General features: G+C 42.0%; 2 protein-coding genes across 11 annotated transcripts in view; one reads left to right on the plus strand and one right to left on the minus strand.

The window, feature by feature from the left end:
* The first annotated feature begins 60 nt into the window (after positions 1 to 60).
* On the plus strand, positions 61 to 10,458 carry PGM3 (phosphoglucomutase 3). Of its 4 annotated transcripts, none has more exons than XM_051613377.1 (13): positions 61 to 115; positions 785 to 990; positions 1,604 to 1,788; positions 2,037 to 2,104; positions 2,415 to 2,548; positions 2,704 to 2,899; positions 5,522 to 5,679; positions 6,706 to 6,789; positions 7,464 to 7,562; positions 7,875 to 7,991; positions 8,599 to 8,721; positions 9,058 to 9,231; positions 9,801 to 10,458. In XM_051613377.1, exons 2-13 carry the CDS (start codon positions 787 to 789, stop codon positions 9,885 to 9,887), a joined length of 1,629 nt encoding a protein of 542 aa, XP_051469337.1. In that variant the 5' UTR covers positions 61 to 115; positions 785 to 786; the 3' UTR covers positions 9,888 to 10,458. The 4 variants fall into 4 exon arrangements, with proteins under 4 accessions (XP_051469337.1, XP_051469336.1, XP_051469335.1 ...); XM_051613376.1 differs by having other exon boundaries at positions 107 to 142; XM_051613375.1 differs by having other exon boundaries at positions 114 to 137.
* Positions 10,459 to 10,788: 330 nt separating this feature from the next.
* The window catches only part of DOP1A (DOP1 leucine zipper like protein A), a 63,212-nt gene continuing 51,913 nt past the window's right edge, over positions 10,789 to 22,087 (minus strand). For 4 of the 7 annotated variants that reach the window (XM_051613366.1, XM_051613367.1, XM_051613363.1 and 1 more), the window contains 8 exons: positions 21,876 to 21,937; positions 21,080 to 21,232; positions 19,708 to 19,844; positions 18,317 to 18,372; positions 17,251 to 17,415; positions 15,575 to 15,704; positions 13,551 to 13,610; positions 10,789 to 11,391 (listed from right to left, as the gene is read on the minus strand). In XM_051613366.1, the coding sequence (XP_051469326.1) occupies positions 11,086 to 11,391; positions 13,551 to 13,610; positions 15,575 to 15,704; positions 17,251 to 17,415; positions 18,317 to 18,372; positions 19,708 to 19,844; positions 21,080 to 21,232; positions 21,876 to 21,937 (1,069 nt within the window). In that variant the 3' untranslated portion in view covers positions 10,789 to 11,085. The remainder of the gene's footprint in view (positions 11,392 to 13,550; positions 13,611 to 15,574; positions 15,705 to 17,250; positions 17,416 to 18,316; positions 18,373 to 19,707; positions 19,845 to 21,079; positions 21,233 to 21,875; positions 21,938 to 22,087) is intronic. The other 3 variants (XM_051613369.1, XM_051613370.1, XM_051613368.1) reach the window with 1 other exon arrangement.

The raw sequence follows: 22,087 nt of genomic DNA on the forward strand, positions 1-22,087 counted from the left end.
CGGGCGGGGCCCGACCCGCCGGGATCGGCAAGCGGGCGTGGCGGCCGCGTGCCCGCCCGCCGCGCTGCCATTGGCTGAGCGCGGCTGAGGGGCGTGGCCACCCGGCCCGGAAGGGGTGCGTGGCGGCGGCGGCGGGGGTGAGGTGCGGGGGGTGCGGGGGCTCCTGTTCCTCGGGGTTCCTGTTCCTCGGGGCTCCTGTTGCGCGGGAGTGAGCCCCGTGGCCGCGCTGGGCTGCTCCCGAGACCCTCAGCCGCGCCGGGACGCGGCCGCCGGGTCTGCGCGGTTTCTGCGCGGGGTTGTCCGGCCCTCCCCGGCCGACGGGCCGTTCTGCGGCTTCGGTGCTGGAGGCGGGGTGGGAAGGTCCGGGTGGTGCCGCTGGGTGTTCCGCTGCGGTTGCAGGAGCTTGGAGAGGAGGGACAGGCTGCTTTGGAGCTCACAAGTTAACGCGCGGGCTCGTGGCCGCGTGTGCGGAGCGGGCGGCGTTGCAGGGAGGGGTGCCCGGCCCCTCGCCGGGACTTTGTTGGGATTCCCGGAGTCCAACGAAACGTGGCTCTCCTCGCCCGGGCGGTGCCATCCCCTCCTGATCGGGTGGAGCTCTGTTTAGCTCAGTGCTGGGAGCGGGGAGACTCCTTCCCGGCTTGGTCTGATCGTGGGTCCCAACGAGGGGATTGTCAGGAGTAGTGTCAGATCTCCGCGGGCTTCCAAATCAGTCCACGAGCAACATGCGAACCGAATTCTGTGACTTGACTTTTCTCACGTGCGCCTGTGTTGCTTCCTTCCCTAGAAATGGATTCCGAAGCCCTTAAAAATTACTCAGCCTTGCACCCTAAGCCCGCTGGACTTACCCTTCATTATGGCACTGCTGGATTCCGGGCCGAGGCTGAGCAGCTGGATCACGTCATGTTCCGCATGGGCTTGCTGGCAGTTCTCAGGTCCAAAGCCATGGCATCCACCATTGGCATCATGGTTACAGCATCTCACAATCCCGAAGTAAGAGCAACCTTTCCTTGGAAAAGAAAGTAGATGTGTTCAGTCTGGTGGAATCAAAGCTCTTCCTGGCACCGAGAGACCAGATCGTGAAGGCACTTGGACCTGCTAAAAGCACATTTAGCTTGCTCCCTCTGAATATGGTCTCCAGCATGTTTGAAGCTACTTCTCCCTGTACAAACAAGTGTAATTTTCTCTTGTGTGGAAATTCTGTAACAGGCAGCCAGTAACACTGACAAGCAGGGAGTATTCTTGAGAAGAGATGAGCCTTTGAGCAAAATCTGCAAGTTTAAAAAAATAAAGAGATGCAGCAGTTACAAACTGGACATTTAGACTTCTGCTGCTGTGGAGTATTCCAGGTTGTTAGAATTTCCCCTTATGTCATTTTAATGTCAAATTAATTTCATATCAAAATTATAAGAGGGGAAAAATCTCAATTGCTTCAAATGTTGCTTATTTGTTGGGGGTTTAAATAAGCAGCTAAGCCATTGCTTCCCAGAAATGCTCCACATTTAAAGAAGCAATGTGATCGAACCATGTGTTGGCTGTCTTCAAAGAGGTTTTATTAAGTTTCCCACTTTTAGGCTTACTGTCTTATATTATTTTTTCTTCTAAGGAAGATAATGGTGTAAAACTGGTTGATCCTCTTGGAGAAATGCTGCACCCTTCCTGGGAAGAGTATGCCACACAACTAGCAAATGCAGAGGAGCAAGAATTACAGACAGTAATTACTGAGATCTGCCAAGAAGCAGCAGTAAAGCAGAACAAAGATGCTTCAGTTTTTATTGGTAGAGACACCAGGTAATCACAAAGTGCTGTAGATCTGTGTTGCTTTTATGGAAGTGCCAATGTTTGGTTTATTGGTGATTTTGGAAGGTCTTTTTTTGGAAAGTGCTTTTTTTGGAAGTGCTTTTGTTTGTTTTTTTTTTTTTTCAAATGCCTAGTCTGCTACCTGTGTATGTATAACCATATAAATACACAAAAGCTTTCCAATGCTGTTTCTGTATTAGCTTCCCTGAAGGTTACCAGCTGTAATTGTTGTTTTCCAGGCCAAGCAGTGAGAAACTTTCACAGTCAGTAATAGATGGTATCTCCGTTCTAGGTGGGCAGTACCATGGTATGTTAAACTTTTGCAATTCTAGTTTGATTTTAAGTTTTCCATGTGAATGTGACAGTTCTGTAGACCTAAAGCAGTAGTCTAGACACAGTTTCCATTTTTGCTTATAATGCTCTTCTTTCAGGGTAGTTGTATGGCTTTAATGCAGGGTGAGGGGGTTCATCTTTTCATAACAGAACTTGAAAAGTTTCATGAGTTTCCTGCACTGAATTTGTCAGTTTATTGTAGAACAGCAAATACTGTACAGCTTCTAAGGATGAATTAGTTTAGTCTTCTGTTTCTGAATATTGTGCCTTCTGTTTTATGCTAGATTATGGTCTGGTGACAACACCACAGCTACATTACATGGTCCGCTGTCAAAACACCCAAGGGCAGTACGGGAAAGCAACACTGGAAGGTTATTACAAAAAACTATCCAAAGCTTTTACAGAGCTGATAAAACAGGTGAATACTGGGTACTGTCTTCTTCATGCAGATGTACAAAATTATTATCTTCTGTTTGCTAGCCTATTTGAATCTGAAGTTTCAAATTCAACATGACTCTAGGTGTGGTTTCACTAGGATATGAGTTCACTTTGCCCCTTCTTCTTTGTGCTAAGTCTCCCAGCTCTGGAGGGAGTCAGAGGCACCTGAAGATTGACTGTGCCAATGGAATAGGAGCCCTGAAACTATCAGAAATGAAGCCCTACTTTCTGAAGGAGGTGCAAATCCACCTATATAATGATGGAACTAAGGAGAAACTCAATCACCTATGTGGTGCAGATTTTGTGAAAGTTCACCAGAAACCACCCAGAGGTACGTAGTCAGTAATTTATATCCTTCTACTTCCTCTCCAGGTCTGAAAGGGCAGGGTCTAGCAATGTTGTGTATCACCTTTGAATAAGCTGAGCTCCCTATTTCTTGCCAAGTGGCTGCATGAATGATTCTCTGCACGATGGAAAGAGAGAATTATGTGACTGGGTTTGGCACATCCCTAGTTTGTCTTAATCTAAATTGTATGGAGGGGTACAGCGTGTCTCTGACTGGCTGAAATATGTTTGAAAATCCGGTCCGAATGTTGAGCTGGTGGAGTTCAAAGATCAGTCACGACTGGCTTATTGTTATTTACTTTACTTCCCTTTGTGTTCTCAAGAAACATTTACATTGTGGGCTGTGGTGTTGTGGACACTTTTTCCAGGTTCCCCAGGAAAATCTGGGGTAATTAACAGCTTAATGCCAGCAGGCTGATTGATTGGCAGAAACCAGCGAGGGAATTATTTCAACCAATTTCCTGCAAAGTGCATAAAAGAAAATCCCTGAACTGGGGGAGCAGGCTATTTTGGCTAGTCAGTTATTTGAGACTAAACTGGATTCTCCATTTGATAACTGCACACTCACTGCAACTGCCAGCCAAATAAGAGCACAAGGGATGGTGTTGTTTCCCCCTTGCCATGCTGCTGATCCATGCTGGAGAAACGTGGAAAGGGGAGCAGCACCATGTCAGTCCCTGCTGGGGATGGATGCTTGTGTGTTGTGTCTGGATCCCTGCTTTAACTGAGAGTGAAGAGAATCATTGGTCGGTCCCATGCAGGAAAATGCTCTGAAAAGAGAACAGGGTTTCGTAATGATTCACTGAAATAAATGATCTGATTTCTCTGAAGTGTTAAGTGGTAACAGCTTCTTGTTTAAAGTCATAGGGAGTCTCCCCCCTGTTGGATGTTGTAGTTGCCATTATCTCAGGCTCTAGCATGAGGACCTCAGTGGTTGTGCGATGTATCATCCTGTGTCACCGTAGGCCTGCAGGAGAGGAAACAGGCAAGTTTTCAGGGTATAGTTCCCTGTGCTCTGAAGGATGAGGTGTCAGCAACATCGGGCAGTTTTCCTGTCTGCTTGTGTACTAAAATGTTTTTTTTCCAAGAAAAGGTTACAGGATGCAGCATGTCCTTTGGAGCTCCTTGCTGAGTTCCTGATCGTCTCTGAAATTGGCCTAGGAAATGTCCAGCTGCAGTTTCTAAGAAATGGACTTGGAAGTTAATGTGACCAGCATCTTAAAGAAAGGCGAGGTGTACCTTAATGAAAGAGCAGTTCATGTCTGTGTGGCATTGCTGTGTCAAGCAGTGACTGCTGCCTGTTTCTCTACTGGCATTAAGCCTGGAACGTTCTTTGAGGCAGCTACTGCTTATACATTGTATACATTACTGGTTAAATTGAATATGAGGCAAATCAGATGTGAGGTGTTTTATAGCCAGCAGATCCACTTCGGTGGTTCTTGTACAGCTCTTGGAAATCTTGGTGATGGTTGTTTGGGAGTGGGGCAGTTTTTTCAGTGGTGGGATTTAGGTGCCACCTCTTGTAATTGCACTTCAGTGATGGCTTTGCTGGCCTGGGGGTGCACGCTTGTCTTACATTAGAAAAATGTATCATCTCCTGTGTGAAAGGAAGCAAAGGGGAGGTGCAGGTCTGTCAAGTGGGAATGGAATAAAATTAAACAAGCCTAAAATATTTCCTGAAGAACAGCATTTTTGATGCGAGAGAAAAAAATACTGAATTCATGTGTATCTTGGAGGGTGAAGGATGTAGGAGGGTTATACCAAGAGTGTGCAGTGGACCGGCCACATGTCAGGAAATGGAGGTGACTTGTCTCTGGGGACCAGGGGTGTGCAGTGTGCTGTGGCCTCACTCAGAGCAGTGGTGAGGGAGAGCTGGATGCATTCTCGATGTCCAGGCAAGGTCAGCCAGCTTCCCTTCGCTGCTTCAGGCTCCTGCCCAAGTGTGAGGCAGGACCCTCCCTGGTTGTCACTCCACAAGCTGCCTCACTGCTGTTTGCCTCAGACCACAGCTGGTGTGTGCAACCCGGGATGCTCTGTGGTGACTCAGTGCATGAGCAAAGTGCTCTTTGGTGTTCACTGGCTGCAAGATTTTTAACCTTGCACCATAATTGACATTCAGCACTGTTGCGAGCCAATGCCAAGGGCTGTCAGGACACTTCTGTGACTCCCCCCACGATGGGGAGGGCTTTGTGAATTACCCCAAGGGCTCACACAGTTGCCTTCACCTCTCACAGAAGAACGGCCGCTGCGGGACCGTGTTTTAGAGTATTCTAAAAATACCCCTCCTCACCACGCTCACAAATTGTTACTGAGACCAATGTTTCATACACATCTGGGTAGAAGGTGTAGCACAGTAAATGTTTTGAGAGTCTGAATTTTCAATATTAATATTTATATTATTGAACTGAATATGCACTTTTCAGTTGCCATTCGATATAGCTTCCCTGTTGCAAGTCTCCTAGTAAAAGCCATGTCTGTTGCAGAGCGTTAGTTTTGTGTGCTTGTGTGTGTGTCAGCAGAGCCAACTACCACATGAACTCTAGGGCGAGCTGAAACATTTTGTATCTTTCTCATCTCTAACTTTCATTTGTAACTCTGTGTGCACTAGGGCTGGACATGAAGCCCAATGAGAGATGCTGCTCATTTGATGGCGATGCAGATAGAATTGTGTATTACTATAAAGATGCAACTGGCCAATTTCACCTAATCGATGGAGATAAAATAGCAACTTTAATTAGTATCTTCCTTAAAGAACTTCTTGCCAAGGTAACTCTAACATATGAAGCCAATGCTGACACTACAACTTGTAAAGTGTAAAATAGTCTGAGGAAGCTGTGTTAGTTTGTATGTAGCAAGTCTCTCTACATCTACCTAAAGTGAACCCAGTTCAAAAGATATCAGTCCTGTACCTCATTGGTATGGCCAAAATGTTGTTTTTACAAGGGTGTGACTTATTTCCACACTCCAAAGAAAAATCTGAGCACTGTTGTGTTAACCTGGCATGTTTTCTTAGTGGGAGAACTTTTCCAGTTTCAGTGTACGAAGTATTGATATTCAATTCTCCTTGTTTTGGTATCTTTCATCAATTTTTCATTAATTTTGGGTTCAGTCCTTCCCTCAGCATTTCTGTGAAGCTTTGTGAAGTTTGGGCATTCCATTTGCATGAGAACTTGGTTGTGGCAATCAAGGGGTTTCTGTGTCATCATTCCAAAACCACTATATCTGCTGCATAGCATCCTCTCCCCACAGGGGATAGTGAGAAAAAGTTTTTCTTTTCCTAGAAGTTCACTTAGACTTGGTGTCTATGATACTAAACCTAGACAAGGTATTCTGTTGTGGTGTTTTTTTTTTTTTTTTTCATTTAGAGACCAGCTTATTTTATAGTGTGGCAGAGAAGCTGGCCAGTGAGGAGAACTTGTGCTGGCCACCAGCCTTTGTTTGCTTTGCAATGGGAGCTTTGACTTTACTGCTTGTGTATGTGGCCTCATGCAACACCGTGTGTCTGGCCAGTGCACTGAGCTTGCTGAATCTGAAAAAGGGGTTGGAAAGCCTAAGCTTGGAGAGCTGCTTCAAGCCAGCCACAGAAAACACAATATACAAAGACCTGAACAGAGTTCATGTTGTCTTAAACATACAGAAGTTCTCTGTGAGCTGGTGCCTTCCTCTGATGCCCAGGACTTGTGTTTGTAGGAGAATGTATTTTTAATCATTGTTATTATCCTTCCATTTATCCTACTTGTCTGGCTATGTGCCTGTTGGACAGTAAAGCACTTTGTGTCTTGGTTTGCTCAGGTGGGACAGACCTTAAAGATGGCAGTGGTACAAACAGCGTATGCCAATGGGAGTTCAACACGCTTCCTTGAGGAAACACTGAAGGTATTCTTCATTTTATTTTCCTGGTAGTTTTCTGCAACTGTTGTTTACTGCAAATTTGTTTACTTTTAAAATAAATGCTGCTGTAATATGATAGCTAGGAAAACTTAAACTAGGCTGAAATAAATGAAATTTGAAATAAAATTTAAAAGGAGATGCAAGAGAGCAAAGCTGAAAAGGTTCCAGTTGGCTTTCGCTAGTTTAAAAAAGTTTGGCAAGAATTAAATGAATCCCCTTGTTTCTTCTGGAACAAGTTGTATGGCTTGGCCACACAGTGGGTCAGTAAAGGCTCCTTGATATTGTGACACTTTCATGTTCTGGAGCAGGCTAAATGTTGGCCACTATGCAAACTGAGCTATGCTATTATTTCCATTTGGATAAAAAGCTGGTATGTTCCCTGAAACCATAAAATGAGTTTTTCTTGGTTGGGAGTTTTGTTTGTTTGTTTATTTATTTATTTTTAAATTAGCCTTATTTCCACTTAAATCTTTTTTAATTGGGTTTGCAGAAATAGTGGATAATCTTAGCTCTGGGGAGTCAGTAGCTGTGAAACACAACTTAGCTTGTAACAGTCATCCTGCCTTGGTGCTGGGTTCCTGGCACTTCACCTGCAGTTCCCCTCTACTGGGAAAAGGTTGTGACTCTGTTTCCACTCTCCTCATATCCTTGGGCTGCAGGTACCTGTGCATTGTGTCAAAACTGGAGTGAAACACTTGCATCACAAGGCCCAGGAGTTTGACATTGGTGTGTATTTTGAAGCAAACGGCCATGGTACAGTAAGTATGAGCAAATAATGCATAAAATCAATCAGTAGGCACAACATTTTAGTTGGATTAGCTGGAGGTCATTTCACTCTCTGCTTACATTTATAAGCAGGACTTTTCTCACCTTGTTTGAGAGCAGACTGACTTACTTCCCCCTCTGTCTTTATCATACCATTGCCACCAACTGCACTGTTTTATGTGGGTATGGGAATTCATGGCAAGAAACATTATTGATGGGTTATTTGGGCTTAAAAAAGGTTTTTTGCCTCATGGCCATGCATATCCTAGGGCTGATCTTGACAAGCTCTCTTCTTGTTATTCTAGGTATTGTTTAGTAAAGATGCTGAAACTACAATAAGGCAACTGGCAAAAGAGGAGAAAGATGGTGAAAAAAGAGAAGCAGCAGAGATGCTTGAAAACATGATTGACCTCATCAATCAGGTAAAACCAGAAACAAATCACTGTATTGACAGTTATGTTTGTGAGTGCCTGGACTGCTGGGGTGCCATGAGAGAAGGGGCCAAGAAGAAGAGGGTAGCATGCTTTTATCTGCTGCAGTCTTTGCCTTCAGGACCCAAAGAGGGAGTGGGAAAGCATGGGAACCTAGTGATTGATAGGATGTGGCATATTTATGATTCAACAGCAATTAATCTTTCATACCATGTTTTTCACTATTCTATGCGATACGGAAGGATGGGGGCTTTCTGCTGTCCATGTCCACACAGCCCTGGGACTCCCTCTCTTAGCACAGATGTTCTTCATAATTCACAGGCCAGCTTTTAAGTGTCCTGACCCTGTAGCGAAGGTGAGGTTCCAGTCCTCTTAGGAGAACTGAGGAGTAGCACCTACCCTTAGCAGAGCTGTACAAGTATGGTGTTGTTCTCCTTGGTAAGGAGGTAAAAACAAAATGGCAGCATTTTCTCCCCGCCCCCCCCAAGTCTGTCTGGCTACAGTTTTCACTCTGCTCAGCTGGAAGTTTGCTGATCAAATCATGCCTTTGCTTCTTCACTGGTGCCTGCTCTGGTGTTTTTCCCCTTCCTGTTAACAGACAGTTGGTGATGCTGTCTCAGACATGTTGGTTATTGAAGCAATCTTGGCTTTGAAAGGTCTGACTGTGCAGCAGTGGGACGCCCTCTACACTGACCTTCCAAATCGGCTGCTCAAAGTTCAGGTGAGCTACACACTTCACTGGCTCCTCACACTAGGCTCTTGGTCCCCTGCTATGAGCAGCTATTGCCTACAGCTGTTTAGATAAGCTTTATTTTAAAGCTGAAACTGACCCTTTTTCCAAACCAAGCAGCTGAGTCCTAGCAGGATGTGGTTAATACATGCTGGGCAGTAGCTAAGCAGGGATCTTAAAGTGTTGGGAGTGAAGCAGGGAACTCCCAAATGGAGATATTCTACATGCAGTGCAACACATCAAAACCTGAAATGCTGTCTTACTTGTGACCTTTTTCATTCATACAGCTCCAGCAAACAAATAAATTGGCTGTTTCTGATGCCACAGGTTGCAGACAGGCGAGTTATTGCCACAGTGGATGCAGAAAGGCGTGCGGTTACACCTCTGGGACTGCAGGAGAAAATTGATGGGCTTGTAAAGAAGTACAAATTGTCACGAGCTTTTGTCCGCCCGTCAGGGACAGAAGATGTAGTGAGAATATATGCTGAAGCAGACACACAGGTCAGAGCTTAAACAACTTGTATATGAAGTGGATTTGTTTATATTAAACAATCTTTAGCATTAGAGGTATGTTTACATAGTCATCATTTAATCACACTTAACAGGTGCTAAATTTGGAAGAGAACCCTTAGTGTGATCACAAAAAGCCTATGCATTTTATTTATAAGTGATGTTTCATGTTTTCAGTGTTTAACAGTAAAAGGTAAATGTTATAAAGGCAGATTGGACACTAGATGATTTTGAAAAGAAAATCAGCCTTCTGAGAACTAAAGAAAATTACCAAAGCAGCCTATATTTGCATGATTTCCTAAGAGGCAAAATAAAATAAAAAAAATAACCCTAGGCTGCTGTGAACTTGGAGTTGACAGAAAAAACAGAGATCCTATTCTTCCACCTCACTTCACATGCTCCTGCCTGCATCATCCTGCCAGCATGACCACAGTGGCAGAAGATACCTCAGCAATGTGGGGAATGCAGCATTTACAAGAAAAATGCTTGCTTTAATATTGCATTTACTGTAACCTTCTCATGCTGACACCAATGTGCCTAACTCTTTAAACATTCCACAGGAGAACGCAGATGCCCTTGCCCATGAAGTGAGCCTGGCTGTTTACCACTTGGCTGGTGGCAGAGGAGCACCACCCCAGCCTATATAACTGCAGTTCATAACTTGACAATTCTTATATTCCTTTCTTTGCAATCTGTTAGTGTGGACTCCTTCCTGAGAGTAGCCAAGATTAATCAGAACTGAGCAGAATATTCTTCTGCTTATTCTTTACCTCTATATTAGACACTTACCTCTTAATGAGATGTTCTTGCTGCTCAGTATTTTCCCCACCTCTGAGTTTAACGTCTGAAGATGAAGTGACTAGAAGGTGATTCAGTTCTTGACAGTCAGAAGCCTGTCATCCCCAGAAGGAATTCCCCCCCCCCCCAGCTTATTTCTTCAGTTATTGTCACATTGTGCCTGAAGTGCAAGTCCCACATGCTCAACACACCTGCAGTGGCAGCATTTGTTGCAGCTGCACCCACAGTAGCTGCAGCTCAGCAATGTGTTGTGGAGCCATCATTCCCTGCCTTCCCACAGCAACTTGAGCATCTGTGGGCAAAGAGTGTTAAGGCAGAGGCTGTCATGGGTCTTGAGATTCAATTCACCTCAATTCAAAGGGGAAAGGATATAATCAAAGAGCATTTGCAAATAATAACACATTATTGCAATAATATCTTCACCAGATACTGCTATAAATTTAAAGTATTGCTTAGAAAGCAATGTCCAGTAATATTGTTTATAATCACTTTTAAGAGAGAAGGGACAGAGAAATTTGTCTTCTAGGGCCCTTATTACTGCTCAGCAGGGCCAACGGGCTGTGATGTTTTAAATACACAAGTCTCCTCTTCTACATAGTTTAGTTCAGGGTATCTACCTCTGACAAACATATTTTTCATTGTAGTCCTGTATTAACTCCTGGTATGATGGCATTTTTCCAGATTGCTAAATAAGCACAAGTTCCAATGGTTACAAAAAAATAAAAGAATAAAAATAAAACTGGAAACAAATTGAAAAAAATGTGCATCTTGTATTTTTTTTTTTAGGATTTTTTTTTTAAGACGAAACTCAAGACAACAAAACATGTACTGTAAATAGTAGGCACCATAATCAATATGAGCCACCAATATTTAAACTTGATTCAGGCCACATCCAGAACTTCTCTTATTTACAAATATTTAACTTAAATACAACATTAAGTATTTCATTACATACAAAGTAAGAAAAGAATACTATACAACTGGGAAAGATACAGAATTTCATTTGAATAGTTACACTACATCTAAGCTGAGTAGTACCAGTTTGTTTCATGTTTTTATGATGCCTTCAAGAAAATCCTTCTCAACCATTTCTTCTATCTTTTGCCTTGCTTTGCTGGAGAAGGTTTTAAGGTCCTCCATTTTAATGTCTTTACTTGGAAAACAGTTGGGGTAAAGGACAGGGCTCCCTGAGTGTCCAACACATCTGCTTGTGACTTTGCTGTTAAAAACTTGGCTGAGTACGTTGAAGAAAGGCAAAAGCTGCTCAATGCTGCGAACAGTGTAGATGGTTAAAAGCAAGTGACCTGGTTCCCAACTTAAGGTTTTCCCTGAGCTGTCCTCCTCTGGGTTTTTCTGTGAATACAGAGACATGGGAAATAAATACAGGACAAAGCACAGAAAGCACCAGTAAAAAGAAAAGACTGATGCCCAATGAAGTACTTTTCTATATTCCAAAAATATTTGTCCTATCAACCCAATACACGTATGCTGGAGGTGTAGCTTTTGAAGCAGCTCTCCTGCTCCTCTCCTCACCATGCTTTGCAGCAGCAGTGGCAGGGAGTGCCCAGGTTGGCAGGCACTCGCTCACTAACAGGAAAGCTGTGGTGGGCATTCGAGTCCCTTGCCTCTGCCCAGGGCTGCCCCAAAGCAAGGCAGCCCCCTGCCAGCACCCACCGTGCTGCCCTGAGAGCCGCTCCTGGCGCAGCACATCCCGCTGGCTCACAGCAGCAGCCCGAGCTGCCCACAGCCCAGCCCACAGCTGCTCGGGCAAGGCATGTGCTACTTCAGCTGCTTTCCAAAGCAGGCTGGTCTCTGGTAACACTTGCACTTCACGCTACTGCCAGCATTAGGGACAGTAAGCCCCAGAGGAAGTTAAAATAGTCATGAAGCATTTTTGCTTTGAAGCTAGAGCTCAGAGTTTTCAGGGAAAGAGCAAAAGCAGTGCTGGGTTTTGTATCAGAAATAACACACGCGGAGGCTCTGAGCAAACACTTGAAGTTGTCCTCAAAGGCAAACAGTTCAGTTACTCATTGCATGTTCCCAGAAGAATTTGGTTAAGCACCTTCCATTTCACAGGGGGCAGCTTTCAAAGGAGAAAAGTTCAGGAACCCCACCAGCTAAAGCAGCAGCCACAGATGCTCAGAGGCAGTACCAGTACACTGCTGTTAACCTTGTTTAGGGTTGCCTTAACTACCTGCATACTAAAATACCTGAGCACCAGCATCCAGCTGCTTTTATGATACTTGTCACTTCCTTTTTTGTCAAAGAAGGATACTCAAATGCAGACAAGCAAGGTACTATAATAACAACTAGAAACACCTTGTTTGGACTGTTACTGACAAACCACTCTGGGCAGAGTACAAGCAACACTGTTTTTTATTCTGTGAGGAAAAAGAAGCACAACGGCCACACATCAAGGAGAGCGACCTTCTAAGCAGCCTCTGGCCAGCACCTCCCTCCCGCTGCGCTGGCACTGCCTACACCCAGGTGGGAGTTCGAGACCTCTGCAGGCTGCACAGCTCTCAAGAAGCAGGTTTTGTAACGAAAGGAGAGTAAGGGGGAAAGAACAGCAGGGGGAGCAGAGCGCAAGGTAAGACTGACTGCACAGTCCATAAGCAAATAGATTTTCTTCAAGGGTTGATACTTCAGGCAAATACAGTTTTTGTCCCCTAAATGAAGCAACTGTCTTGCAATTCAGGACCCTACGTGACATTTGCTTCACAAAAAACAATTAGGTTAAAGTTAAAAGGAACACATTGAGAATTTTAATCTGGTGTGTCTCACGTCATAGTTTACTATTCTAGCTCTAAAGTCCTAAGAAAAGAAAGGTTCATGAAGGACAACGAAGGTAAGACTGCATTTCAACACAGAGTGTGTTATTGATTTCTCCTACTTGTAATTAAACTACTAGTTTTTAAAGTTTCTCCTTTAAAAACTTCACATTAGATTCACAGAAGAGAGGCTTTTTAGTCCTCGTTCTCTACCATGCTTAGCATGACCCAGGGGTGAGCACAGACTACCTCCAGCACACAGCAAGTGTCAGTGTTACACAGCAACCAACCAACCGGAGTGCACATGAAAATGCTAATTCTCTCTGAGCAATGGAATACAATCCATCCAAGCCACTTCCTCATGGCAGTATCTGCTAAGCAACCACTAATTCCTCAGATACTTAACAGTTACTTTGACAGAGGCTGATTAGGGATTGTGTGTTTCACACCTGTCAATTGGCAAAAGTTATTATTTAATTTTATAATTATTTGCGATCATAATTATTTTTAGAACTATCTCTATTTCATATAGGAAACCAGCCTAAAAACAATTTTTTAAGTTATCTATAAAAACAAGGAACATCATGATTCTTTCACATAAAAAAATCTCTCAACTTTGTCCTCTAACAAGACTGATCTCTCTCAGTTGTTAGTGGAAGTTAAATATGCCTAGGGCCTTGAGGTGATAGTATTATTATGGTGAGCTTGTTTCACAAGTCAAGCATCAAAGGCCACCCTCACCTGATGCTTGGCCATCTCCATTCCCTCCAAAACCACCGTCTTAAAGTCCTCCTGTTTGTCCTGTGGAAGGAAAGAGGAGAACTTTCAGACTGCATTTCATAGATCAAAATAATACTTTGCCATGAAGGCCGTGCAGTTGCTTGGTTGGGTGCTGTGCTTCACCTGGAAAAGTCACCCACCCCAATGAGTCCATGGGTCCAGAAATGGCAGACTCTGGAGCTAGTGAGGCCAAGACCCTATTAGACAATAACAGCACTGCCAGTTTGTTCTTCTTGCCAGTTTGTTCTTCTTGCCAGTAGTGCTGAATGAGGTTTTAAAGCACATTTCCTTCAGACAAGAGACCCTGAGCAACACCATACTACAGGAATCTCCACGTTATTAGATTGCTCTGATGGAAAATTAAGATCCACTGGAACATTCTGCTCAGAAACAGTAATTTTCTAAGAAAAACTTGCAGCTATATGCAACAGTATTCTCTGCACAAAGAAGAAATGGCCTGGAAGTTAGTATTCACTAATAACCTTCCTCTCACCATCATACCCCAGCTATGGTTCAGTGTGCAATTGCTGCGATAACTAGGGGGTTCCAGAAATTCCAGGAAGTTTTCTAGACTCTTGAAGCATGCTGTGGAAGTCCTGACTTCAGGCATCTATCTCAACATACACTGCTTACCAGCATGCACATTTTATATATCGTCTGTAATTTATAATTCATGCAGTGAGATTATTTGGAGTGTGACAACTTTGTAACAGGTCTAGCACACCACACTGAACGTCAGAGTGAGAGGCTATGCCTGATTAGTGGTCAGCTAGAACTTATTATTCCTCTATACATGTGAGAAGAGAAATTTAAGTCTCATCTTCATGGGTCAAAACCAACAAAATTAAGAATGCAGATATGCTTCAAGATACTTGTTTTAACCCCTATGCTTGAATAGTTTGGATCTGCCTGCAACTAAGTTATGCCTACATTTTATGCAACCACTAGTTTCTTTACTCAGTTGAAAGCATTAATTAGATTGTAAATGCAGCAGCTACAGCAAACCACCAGTGTTACAGCCCTGACAATTTCATCTATTTGGAGGGAAACCCAAGAATGAAACTTCAAAGCTTTGTTCCATATGGGTCTGAGCTTCCTCTCTGTTTCCATGGCCCACCCAGCAATGTTTCCCAACTAAGTGCATGCCCAGGGGGGCTATGTCCTCACAGCAGGAGTAGCAAAGCATCTGACAGCAATTTTATTCCTTGTGGCAGCAAAAGGAACTCCCTTTGACAGGAGGAAGTTAGCTTTGTTGGCAGATCAGGCCTCCACCCCAACCAAAGCACTGTTTTAATAAACTTCATGCACCAACATACTGGCAACCCTAATCCTGCTCCCACTCTACAAACTGTGCAGCCAAGATTTCCCCAGAACTGTTTCTACTGTTCTCTGCCTTCTTCTGTTCATCATAAATGCTTCAGGGAAGAAACCCAGCCCTTCCTGGCTCTGCACACTCTCAGATTTCTTGGTTCTGTCATTTTTAGGAATGTAACAGATTTCTAAATATTTAAATGTGACAATTATTAACAAAAATGCTTTTCTGCTTCACAGGGTGGTTAGTTATACTAGTATTGACATATACGACTGGCTATCCATAAGTGATTTTGTGTTAAAGTGTAATAGACATTGAAGCACATTCTACTTTTCACTCAATACAAATAATACTTGTAATTGCAAACTTCAGAATCATTAAACAGTCTTTTTTTTTACTATAGCAGGTTTAAAGGTGGGTTTTTTTTTGTCTGTTTGGGTATTTTTTGGTTGTTTTTGGTTGGCGGGCTGTTTATTTTCATATACCTATGTGCAGATTTTGCCTGACACTGACGTGAGATTACTCCAGGGGGAATCTCCCACACCAGCTAAACTCCTTTCCATTCTTCATTGCTTTAAAAAAAATAATGAAATTCTTAAAAATGAAACAGTGCTGTAAGTTACTGCACATGAAAGCTTCCAATGAAAAGCAAAACTGGAAGCAAGTGACACACCTTTGCTTTTTTCCGCAGCAGTTTTGCCAGACGCACCACATACGGTTTGAATTCCCTCTGATGTGTCCCCTGCCTTCGCACTTCCAAGCCGGAATCATCTGATGCTTCTGGAATAAAAGCCCAGCGATACCTGTCATGAGGTAACACAAGAAGACATTACCTTACTGACCATGCAGGCTTTTCTGCTAGATCTCAAAATATGAGCGGATGATGAGATCAAGTTAAGTATCAAGGAAAGAGGGGAGGAAAAAAAAAAAACCAACCCAAAAACCAACCCCCACAAAAAACATCGTCTTTGACAGGAAATGATAAGGAAGGCAAATTCTGTAAAGCAGGCAGTAACATGGCTGAGAATGCAGCATTGTCTTTTTCCTTTAGAGTTTCTTAAGAGTATTTAAGGATGCCAAGAGTAAAATTAGGCAGGGAAGCTAAAAACAGTAGTATTCACATCTTCATTGTGTGCAAGACAACTGAAAGCAATTCTGAATTATTCAACAGCTACTTATAAGATTTTGTTGCACATTTTCAATGCTTACTGTAACACACAAAATGTACTCAATATACCACATAGATAAGAAACTCATTTATTTTACCTATTCATAGGCCAATGAGACCAAGTGGACCATTCACACCCTGCGCCCCTTGATGCACTGCAAGGACTATTTGTGTTATAAACTATAAAGGAAATAAAAGTTTCTGTCCTTAAAATCTCAATCTAAGCCTCCATGAGACTGTCATAAAAGACAGTGTGATTCAGCATGACTACTGTCTTTCCAGAAATGCACAGTAATCACCTAAATAAAACCCAGGTTGGCTAATAATAGGGAACAGGAAAGCTTGGAGAACTGAGCAAGAATTATGAGCCAAATTCACATAAAAGAAATTAAGGAATCGTCAAGATTAGTTTTAAATTTAGGAACAGTACAGGGTAGTGTACTACAGTGTGTGCAAATCCTTCCACCTTCTAGTCCATGTGAACATCTTTTTAATACCAGGAGAATTAACGGTAACTAAATGTCTACAGAGCTGTACCAAGGCAGCAGCTCTCACATGGTCATCACTGTGCAGTGCAAAGGAAGAGCCAAGACACTTTCTTTTGTCCTTGGTGGCCTCTCTAGGGTCTTCACCAAATGCCAGTTGTTTTGCTTTTTCTTTATTTCCCAACAGAATAAGATAGAGGCTGTGAGTTTTGCACACGTGGACACTAGTGACCAAGAAAAACCTATGGGGTCCCTTTCACTAGCAGGTTTGCTGTGACATCAGACAGACAGATCATGCAGGCATCATTTAAGTGAGTCATGCTGAGACAACATATAATCATCCCATCTTATGCATTAGTCACAGAGATGTGTGGGTGTATTTTGAGTTTTTAGACATTACTGCAAGTAAAAGCTTTAAAAATAAAACACTTGACTACATCAGTATTACTGATTAGCTCACAAGCATGGATAATCTCTTGCCACAGGCTAAATCAAACCAGCTTGAACTCATTTGGAGTAGAGCATCATTTGCTCTGCGGGCCATTCTGACACTGGGAGGGAATGAACTGTGAGCCACCCTGGGTGAAGGCCAGAAGAGGAAAGGAAATAGGAAAAGAGAGATTTTTATACACCAGAATTTTACCAACAGGCATGGAAAAACATCCAAACACTTAAATAACAGTGTATTCTACTCACATCTGAAACTGAGGCAGGTTTTCAGATGGTAAAGCTAGGGCCAAGTCCAGAAATTTGCAAGCAGACAGGTACAGGTTCAACCATCTCTGGCTGTTGTAGGATGTGGAGAAACCATTACCACCTGTGTATGTCGTCTCCAGACCAGCAACAGAGGGGCCAGAAGTTCTAAAATAAGTTACAGCAGGCAGGTGAGTCGTAACAGCCTTCTGCCACTACGGGAACACCATCTTTCTTACTTGCCTTTACCAACACACAACTCTTTATTTACCAACTTAATCCTGAATCTGTAAGTCAAACAAGAGCGCTGCAAGTCTGTGCTATGGGTGGAGTTCTGTATATTTTTAAATATTTGTATGTAAAAGATAAAATGTTAATATATAACAAATTACATTTTATCTCATTCCCATCAGACATCCAAATTATGACAAAGTTTAAAATTGCCAGGCATGTCAATATTACTTTAAAATAAAGAAAAACTCTTCAAAAGAACTAAGAGTATCTAGGAAAAAAAGTTAAGGACAAGACTTGGTCAAATAATTCCTGTTGTTGGGAGGTTTTTTTTCAATAAATCTGCCTCTGCTGCTAACATTGACTGAAACTGGATCATACTGTGCAGAAGGTAGATGGGATAGAAATGAACAACAAAAGAAAAATTACCCACCTCATTCTTATGTCTTTCTAACACTAGAAGAAACTACATTTACATGTAGACAAAAAAAAAAGTGCATCATTCTAAGTAAGTGTATTATACAGAAAAGCTATAGTCATGCTGTATTTTAATTGCAGAAGCAGTGTCATTTTAATCAGGAAGACACTGTAAGAACTAACATACTTCTATTGTTTAATTTACCTTAGTGGTTTATAAACAATCTGACAGTGGAAGAACTTGGTTTTTGTCCTGAACAGTATGTCCCTGCTACTGAAGTCAGACTGTCCCTGCTACCTATCCTTCCCATTTGAGCTTGACAATTCTAAGACATATTATTCTAAAGAATTACTCAACTGCCCATCAGCATGCCAGGAGACTGTTAATTAAGATAAACCAGTGGGAAGCTTGAAAGTTTACCTGGAAATGTCTTCATCAGCAGTGAGTTCCTGTTCCATCAGTAAAAACACTTGTACCTGAAGATCAAATACTACATTTTAATACCATTTTTTATGGACTGTGACTCAGAGAAATGCTGTAGAGGGGGCCTGAGTAATAAGCTTTAGAGGAACCATTCAAAGCCTTATTTCCATCCCTGGATGATGAAATAACTCCCTGAACTATGAGTGGACACTGGCACCTTGAAGCTCTTTCATCTGTTTATATGTAGCCTGAGTAGCACAAGGACCATAAGAAACTGGCTCTTCAATGGCCAGGAAAGTTCTCAGAGGCCAACCCCTCCACTACTTAAGAGAGCAAGCCCAAAAGGAAATGAGGAAAAAAGTGATGCAACCAAGCAGTCAAGCTCAGGTGTGAATTCTCTGAAGTAACACAGTCCTATCCACTGGAAGAAGATCCAAGATTGTGGTAACTTGTATAAAGGCCAGGAGAATCAGCCCAGGGAATCAGATGGCCACATTGAGTAGAATGAGTTTCCTAATATTGATACTATCGACAGGATCAAATTAAAAGTATCTACTGCTAAAACAATGCTCTTCATCTTTAAAATATTTTATATAGTTTTGCCCCTTCTATTGCTTAGATCTGTGGCGAACTAATCACTATGTTAGGTGCCTACAGATACAAAAAAAACCCATCACAGCAGCAAATTGGATTTGCTATCTGTTAGCCAGTCACTTGGGAACTCCTTGGCTAACAGGCTAAAGGGACCATAGGATGCACCAACACTCTCCTCTGTTCTCATTACCAAAGCTGAAACCCAAAAGAGTGTATTAAACAGCCAACACTGGAGACTCCATTGGTAGCAGCTCAGAAAACAGATGATACGCAGAGTAAAACAAGAGAAAGAAGAAAGCTGAGTTGAGCCTTGTATAAATTTAGTTACAAAATTTCAGCCACAATGTTATGTGAATGATCATCAACTGCCAATACAACATGGATGCTGACTCCTGCCTTATGTAGCATCTCATCCTCTTTGCTGGAGGGAGAAGGCTGAATAACCAGGAAAAAAGAAACAGGGAACATTAAGCAAAGTGTAAGTGGGAATGGTGGAGAGGGTACACGAACGTAGGCAGAAACTGAAGTAGGAGTTAGTAAGGAACAATAAGGGCAAATGCTAATTTAATTTAGGAGATATCTGAACAGCTTAAATAGCATAAGCCAACAGATATTCTATTTGGTTGCAAAAAAATAGACAGCACTATGACAATAAGTCAGCTTTCATTTTGTGTCTATTGTACATTTTCATGCACAATATCTAAAAGATTTTCTTAAAATATGTTGAGGGGGAATGAGGTTGTGTCTCAAATTTGCACCAGTTGTCGAAATCATGAATGCTATCTGCAACTCACCAGTTCAGTGATCATGGTTGGCCAAAGTGAGGTAAGGTGCTGTGGAGACATTCTTAAAAGCAATACTCTGAAAAACAGGAACACTTGGGAATGAAGGGTGGGCACCTGTGGCAAACGGAGACTTTCCACCAGCCTTTCTGAAACAAAAAGCCAAGAAAGTTTCCTAAGTTCAGCATAATTCGAACTAGTGTTTTCTCTTTCCCTCATTTACTCTCAATTTTTACTTTTTTCAAGCATCTGCCATGTTACTGTTTCACTACTTTGCTACAGTTTTATTCTGTTAACATAAAAAAAAAACCACAACACTTTCACCAAGCAACTAACAAAAGTTCACTAAACAGTGAAGTTGCATATTTTCCTTAAAGTTCTCAACATAAATGCAAGAGTGCATTTGGGATTTTTGCTCATCTTATGCAGTTTCACTCATTACAAAAAGAGGATTTAACAGATCCCAAACAATACAACAACATCCTGATCAGCTGGGATATGTTATTATCATTATTATCATATGATATTATCATTAACAGGCTGCATCATCACAGTACATGGGATGCTACACAGGGACCACATGCTCCAATTTAACAATCAGCATTCAGCACACAGGGAAGCACACAAAGAAATTTTTCAGTAAAACCAACACATGCACTTTGCAGTTCAGACCAGTAAAACCACCTGATATCTTGAACACAGTAAACCCAGCTACTAATTTGACTTGGAAAAAAAATAAATTTCAAAGACTTAATCCTGGAACAAATAAAACAAGAAACCTCATGCAATTAACTTTCCATGTGAAAGAAGAGACCAAAGTGTCCACCTTGGTAGCACTAAAAGAAAATACATCTAGAAGGTGTTGCTGTAACTATTTTCATCATCTTAGAATAAAACCAAGCAGCTCCCATTCCCAATCATTTAATGTAAAAGGTCACTGGAAGAGATATTCTTTAGAGATAAACAGGACAGATAAACAGAACAGCAGAAATAACAGCCAAAGAAGTCAAGAATTTATAACTTACAGGTCAGCTTTTCTATTCATCCCTAGTTAATAGGTGTTTCTACCTTGGGTGTTCATGTCAAAATGCACATTGCAAGTACCCAAGGACACTGATCAAAATATAAAATGACAGATCAGTGAAATAATCTGGATAAAAGTAAATTGGCAATTGCAAAGTTTGTGTAGTCAGTAATTATTTAAGACTGAAAGTGTTCTACCCAAATGTTCTGCCCCAGTGGAAACACTGCATCCAGCGACGGAAATTGTACCGCACGCTGATACTCCAGAGGACAAATTCAGCTGCTGTTACCCTGTTATACAAATATTCCTCAGTTAACATCAAGAGTCCAGAAATCCACTTAATGGTACATTTTTACTGACCTTGTATGTCTGGAAGGTATTTCTGGTATTGGTCTATCTCACTACTAAAAATTGCAAAAGCCAGTCGCTTGAGGAGCATCGCACGCTGTTCCAGCTCTGCATCTCGATTAGCAAACAGATTGAGTGAACTGCTCTGAGCCACAGCCACTCGTGCTGAAAGGGAAAAGGCAGAGTGCAGGGACCAACATCAGGATTTCCCTTCTGTTTAAGGCACAAATAACACTTATTTTCATTGCACTAATGCAGTTTGGAAGCAGGTATCAAATATGCACGTTCTGCAATTTGTATTTTTAAATACATCTTGAAAAATTTAAAAATACATCTTGAAAGAAAACTTGTACATATACACAATAGTGCCTGGGTTTGGAGGCTTGGGGGGGGCGAGTTTAGCCATTATTTTTAAACACAATTTGCAGGTATAGATGCTCAGCAGACTGGAATCAGTTTTTCTTGAGTTAGTGTCAGATCTTAAAAGAAACCAGCCAACCAACCAACCCCACAAAAAAAACCAAAACAACACAAAACCCAAAAAACCCCAACTAAACCCACCCAAACCTGTTTGATCAGCTTTGCCATACAGGCAAAAAACACTGGGTGGGAAGATGGTCTCAAATTCTCTCAATTCAAGTTATTTACAGATCTTCAGAAACAGGTAGTTGAAAAAAAATATTACAACCATTGAATAAATTAAGTAGGTTGCAATAGATGTTGAACAACCGTTTTCTTCAAGATACTTGTCTTCCCTTTTTTATGTTTCCCTTGGAGAAAAGTCACTACTACATTCATAAATACTTACTCATCAAATCTCTGAATGTGGTTTTGTCATGTGTCATCAAATTATCCATAATAGCTCTCCAACTAAAATATGAAGATTATAGACAAATCAGAAAAAAAAAAACACAAAAAAAGGAGGAATTACCAGGAATATTTATATTTTTTTTCTGCTCCTTTAATTCAGACTAAGGCTTCCAATTCAAGCTCTCTAGGTACTTTTTACTTGGTGCAATT

Source organism: Apus apus, chromosome 3, assembly GCF_020740795.1.
Source record: "Apus apus isolate bApuApu2 chromosome 3, bApuApu2.pri.cur, whole genome shotgun sequence".
Lineage (NCBI taxonomy): Eukaryota > Metazoa > Chordata > Aves > Apodiformes > Apodidae > Apus > Apus apus.

Coding starts and splice junctions, on each gene's coding strand:
- PGM3 (XM_051613377.1), top strand. CDS start 787: ATGGATTCCGAAGCCCTTAAAAATTACTCAGCCTTGCACCCTAAGCCC. Junction 6,790..7,463: donor TCCTTGAGGAAACACTGAAG/GTATTCTTCATT, acceptor CTTGGGCTGCAG/GTACCTGTGCATTGTGTCAA. Junction 7,563..7,874: donor AAGCAAACGGCCATGGTACA/GTAAGTATGAGC, acceptor TTGTTATTCTAG/GTATTGTTTAGTAAAGATGC.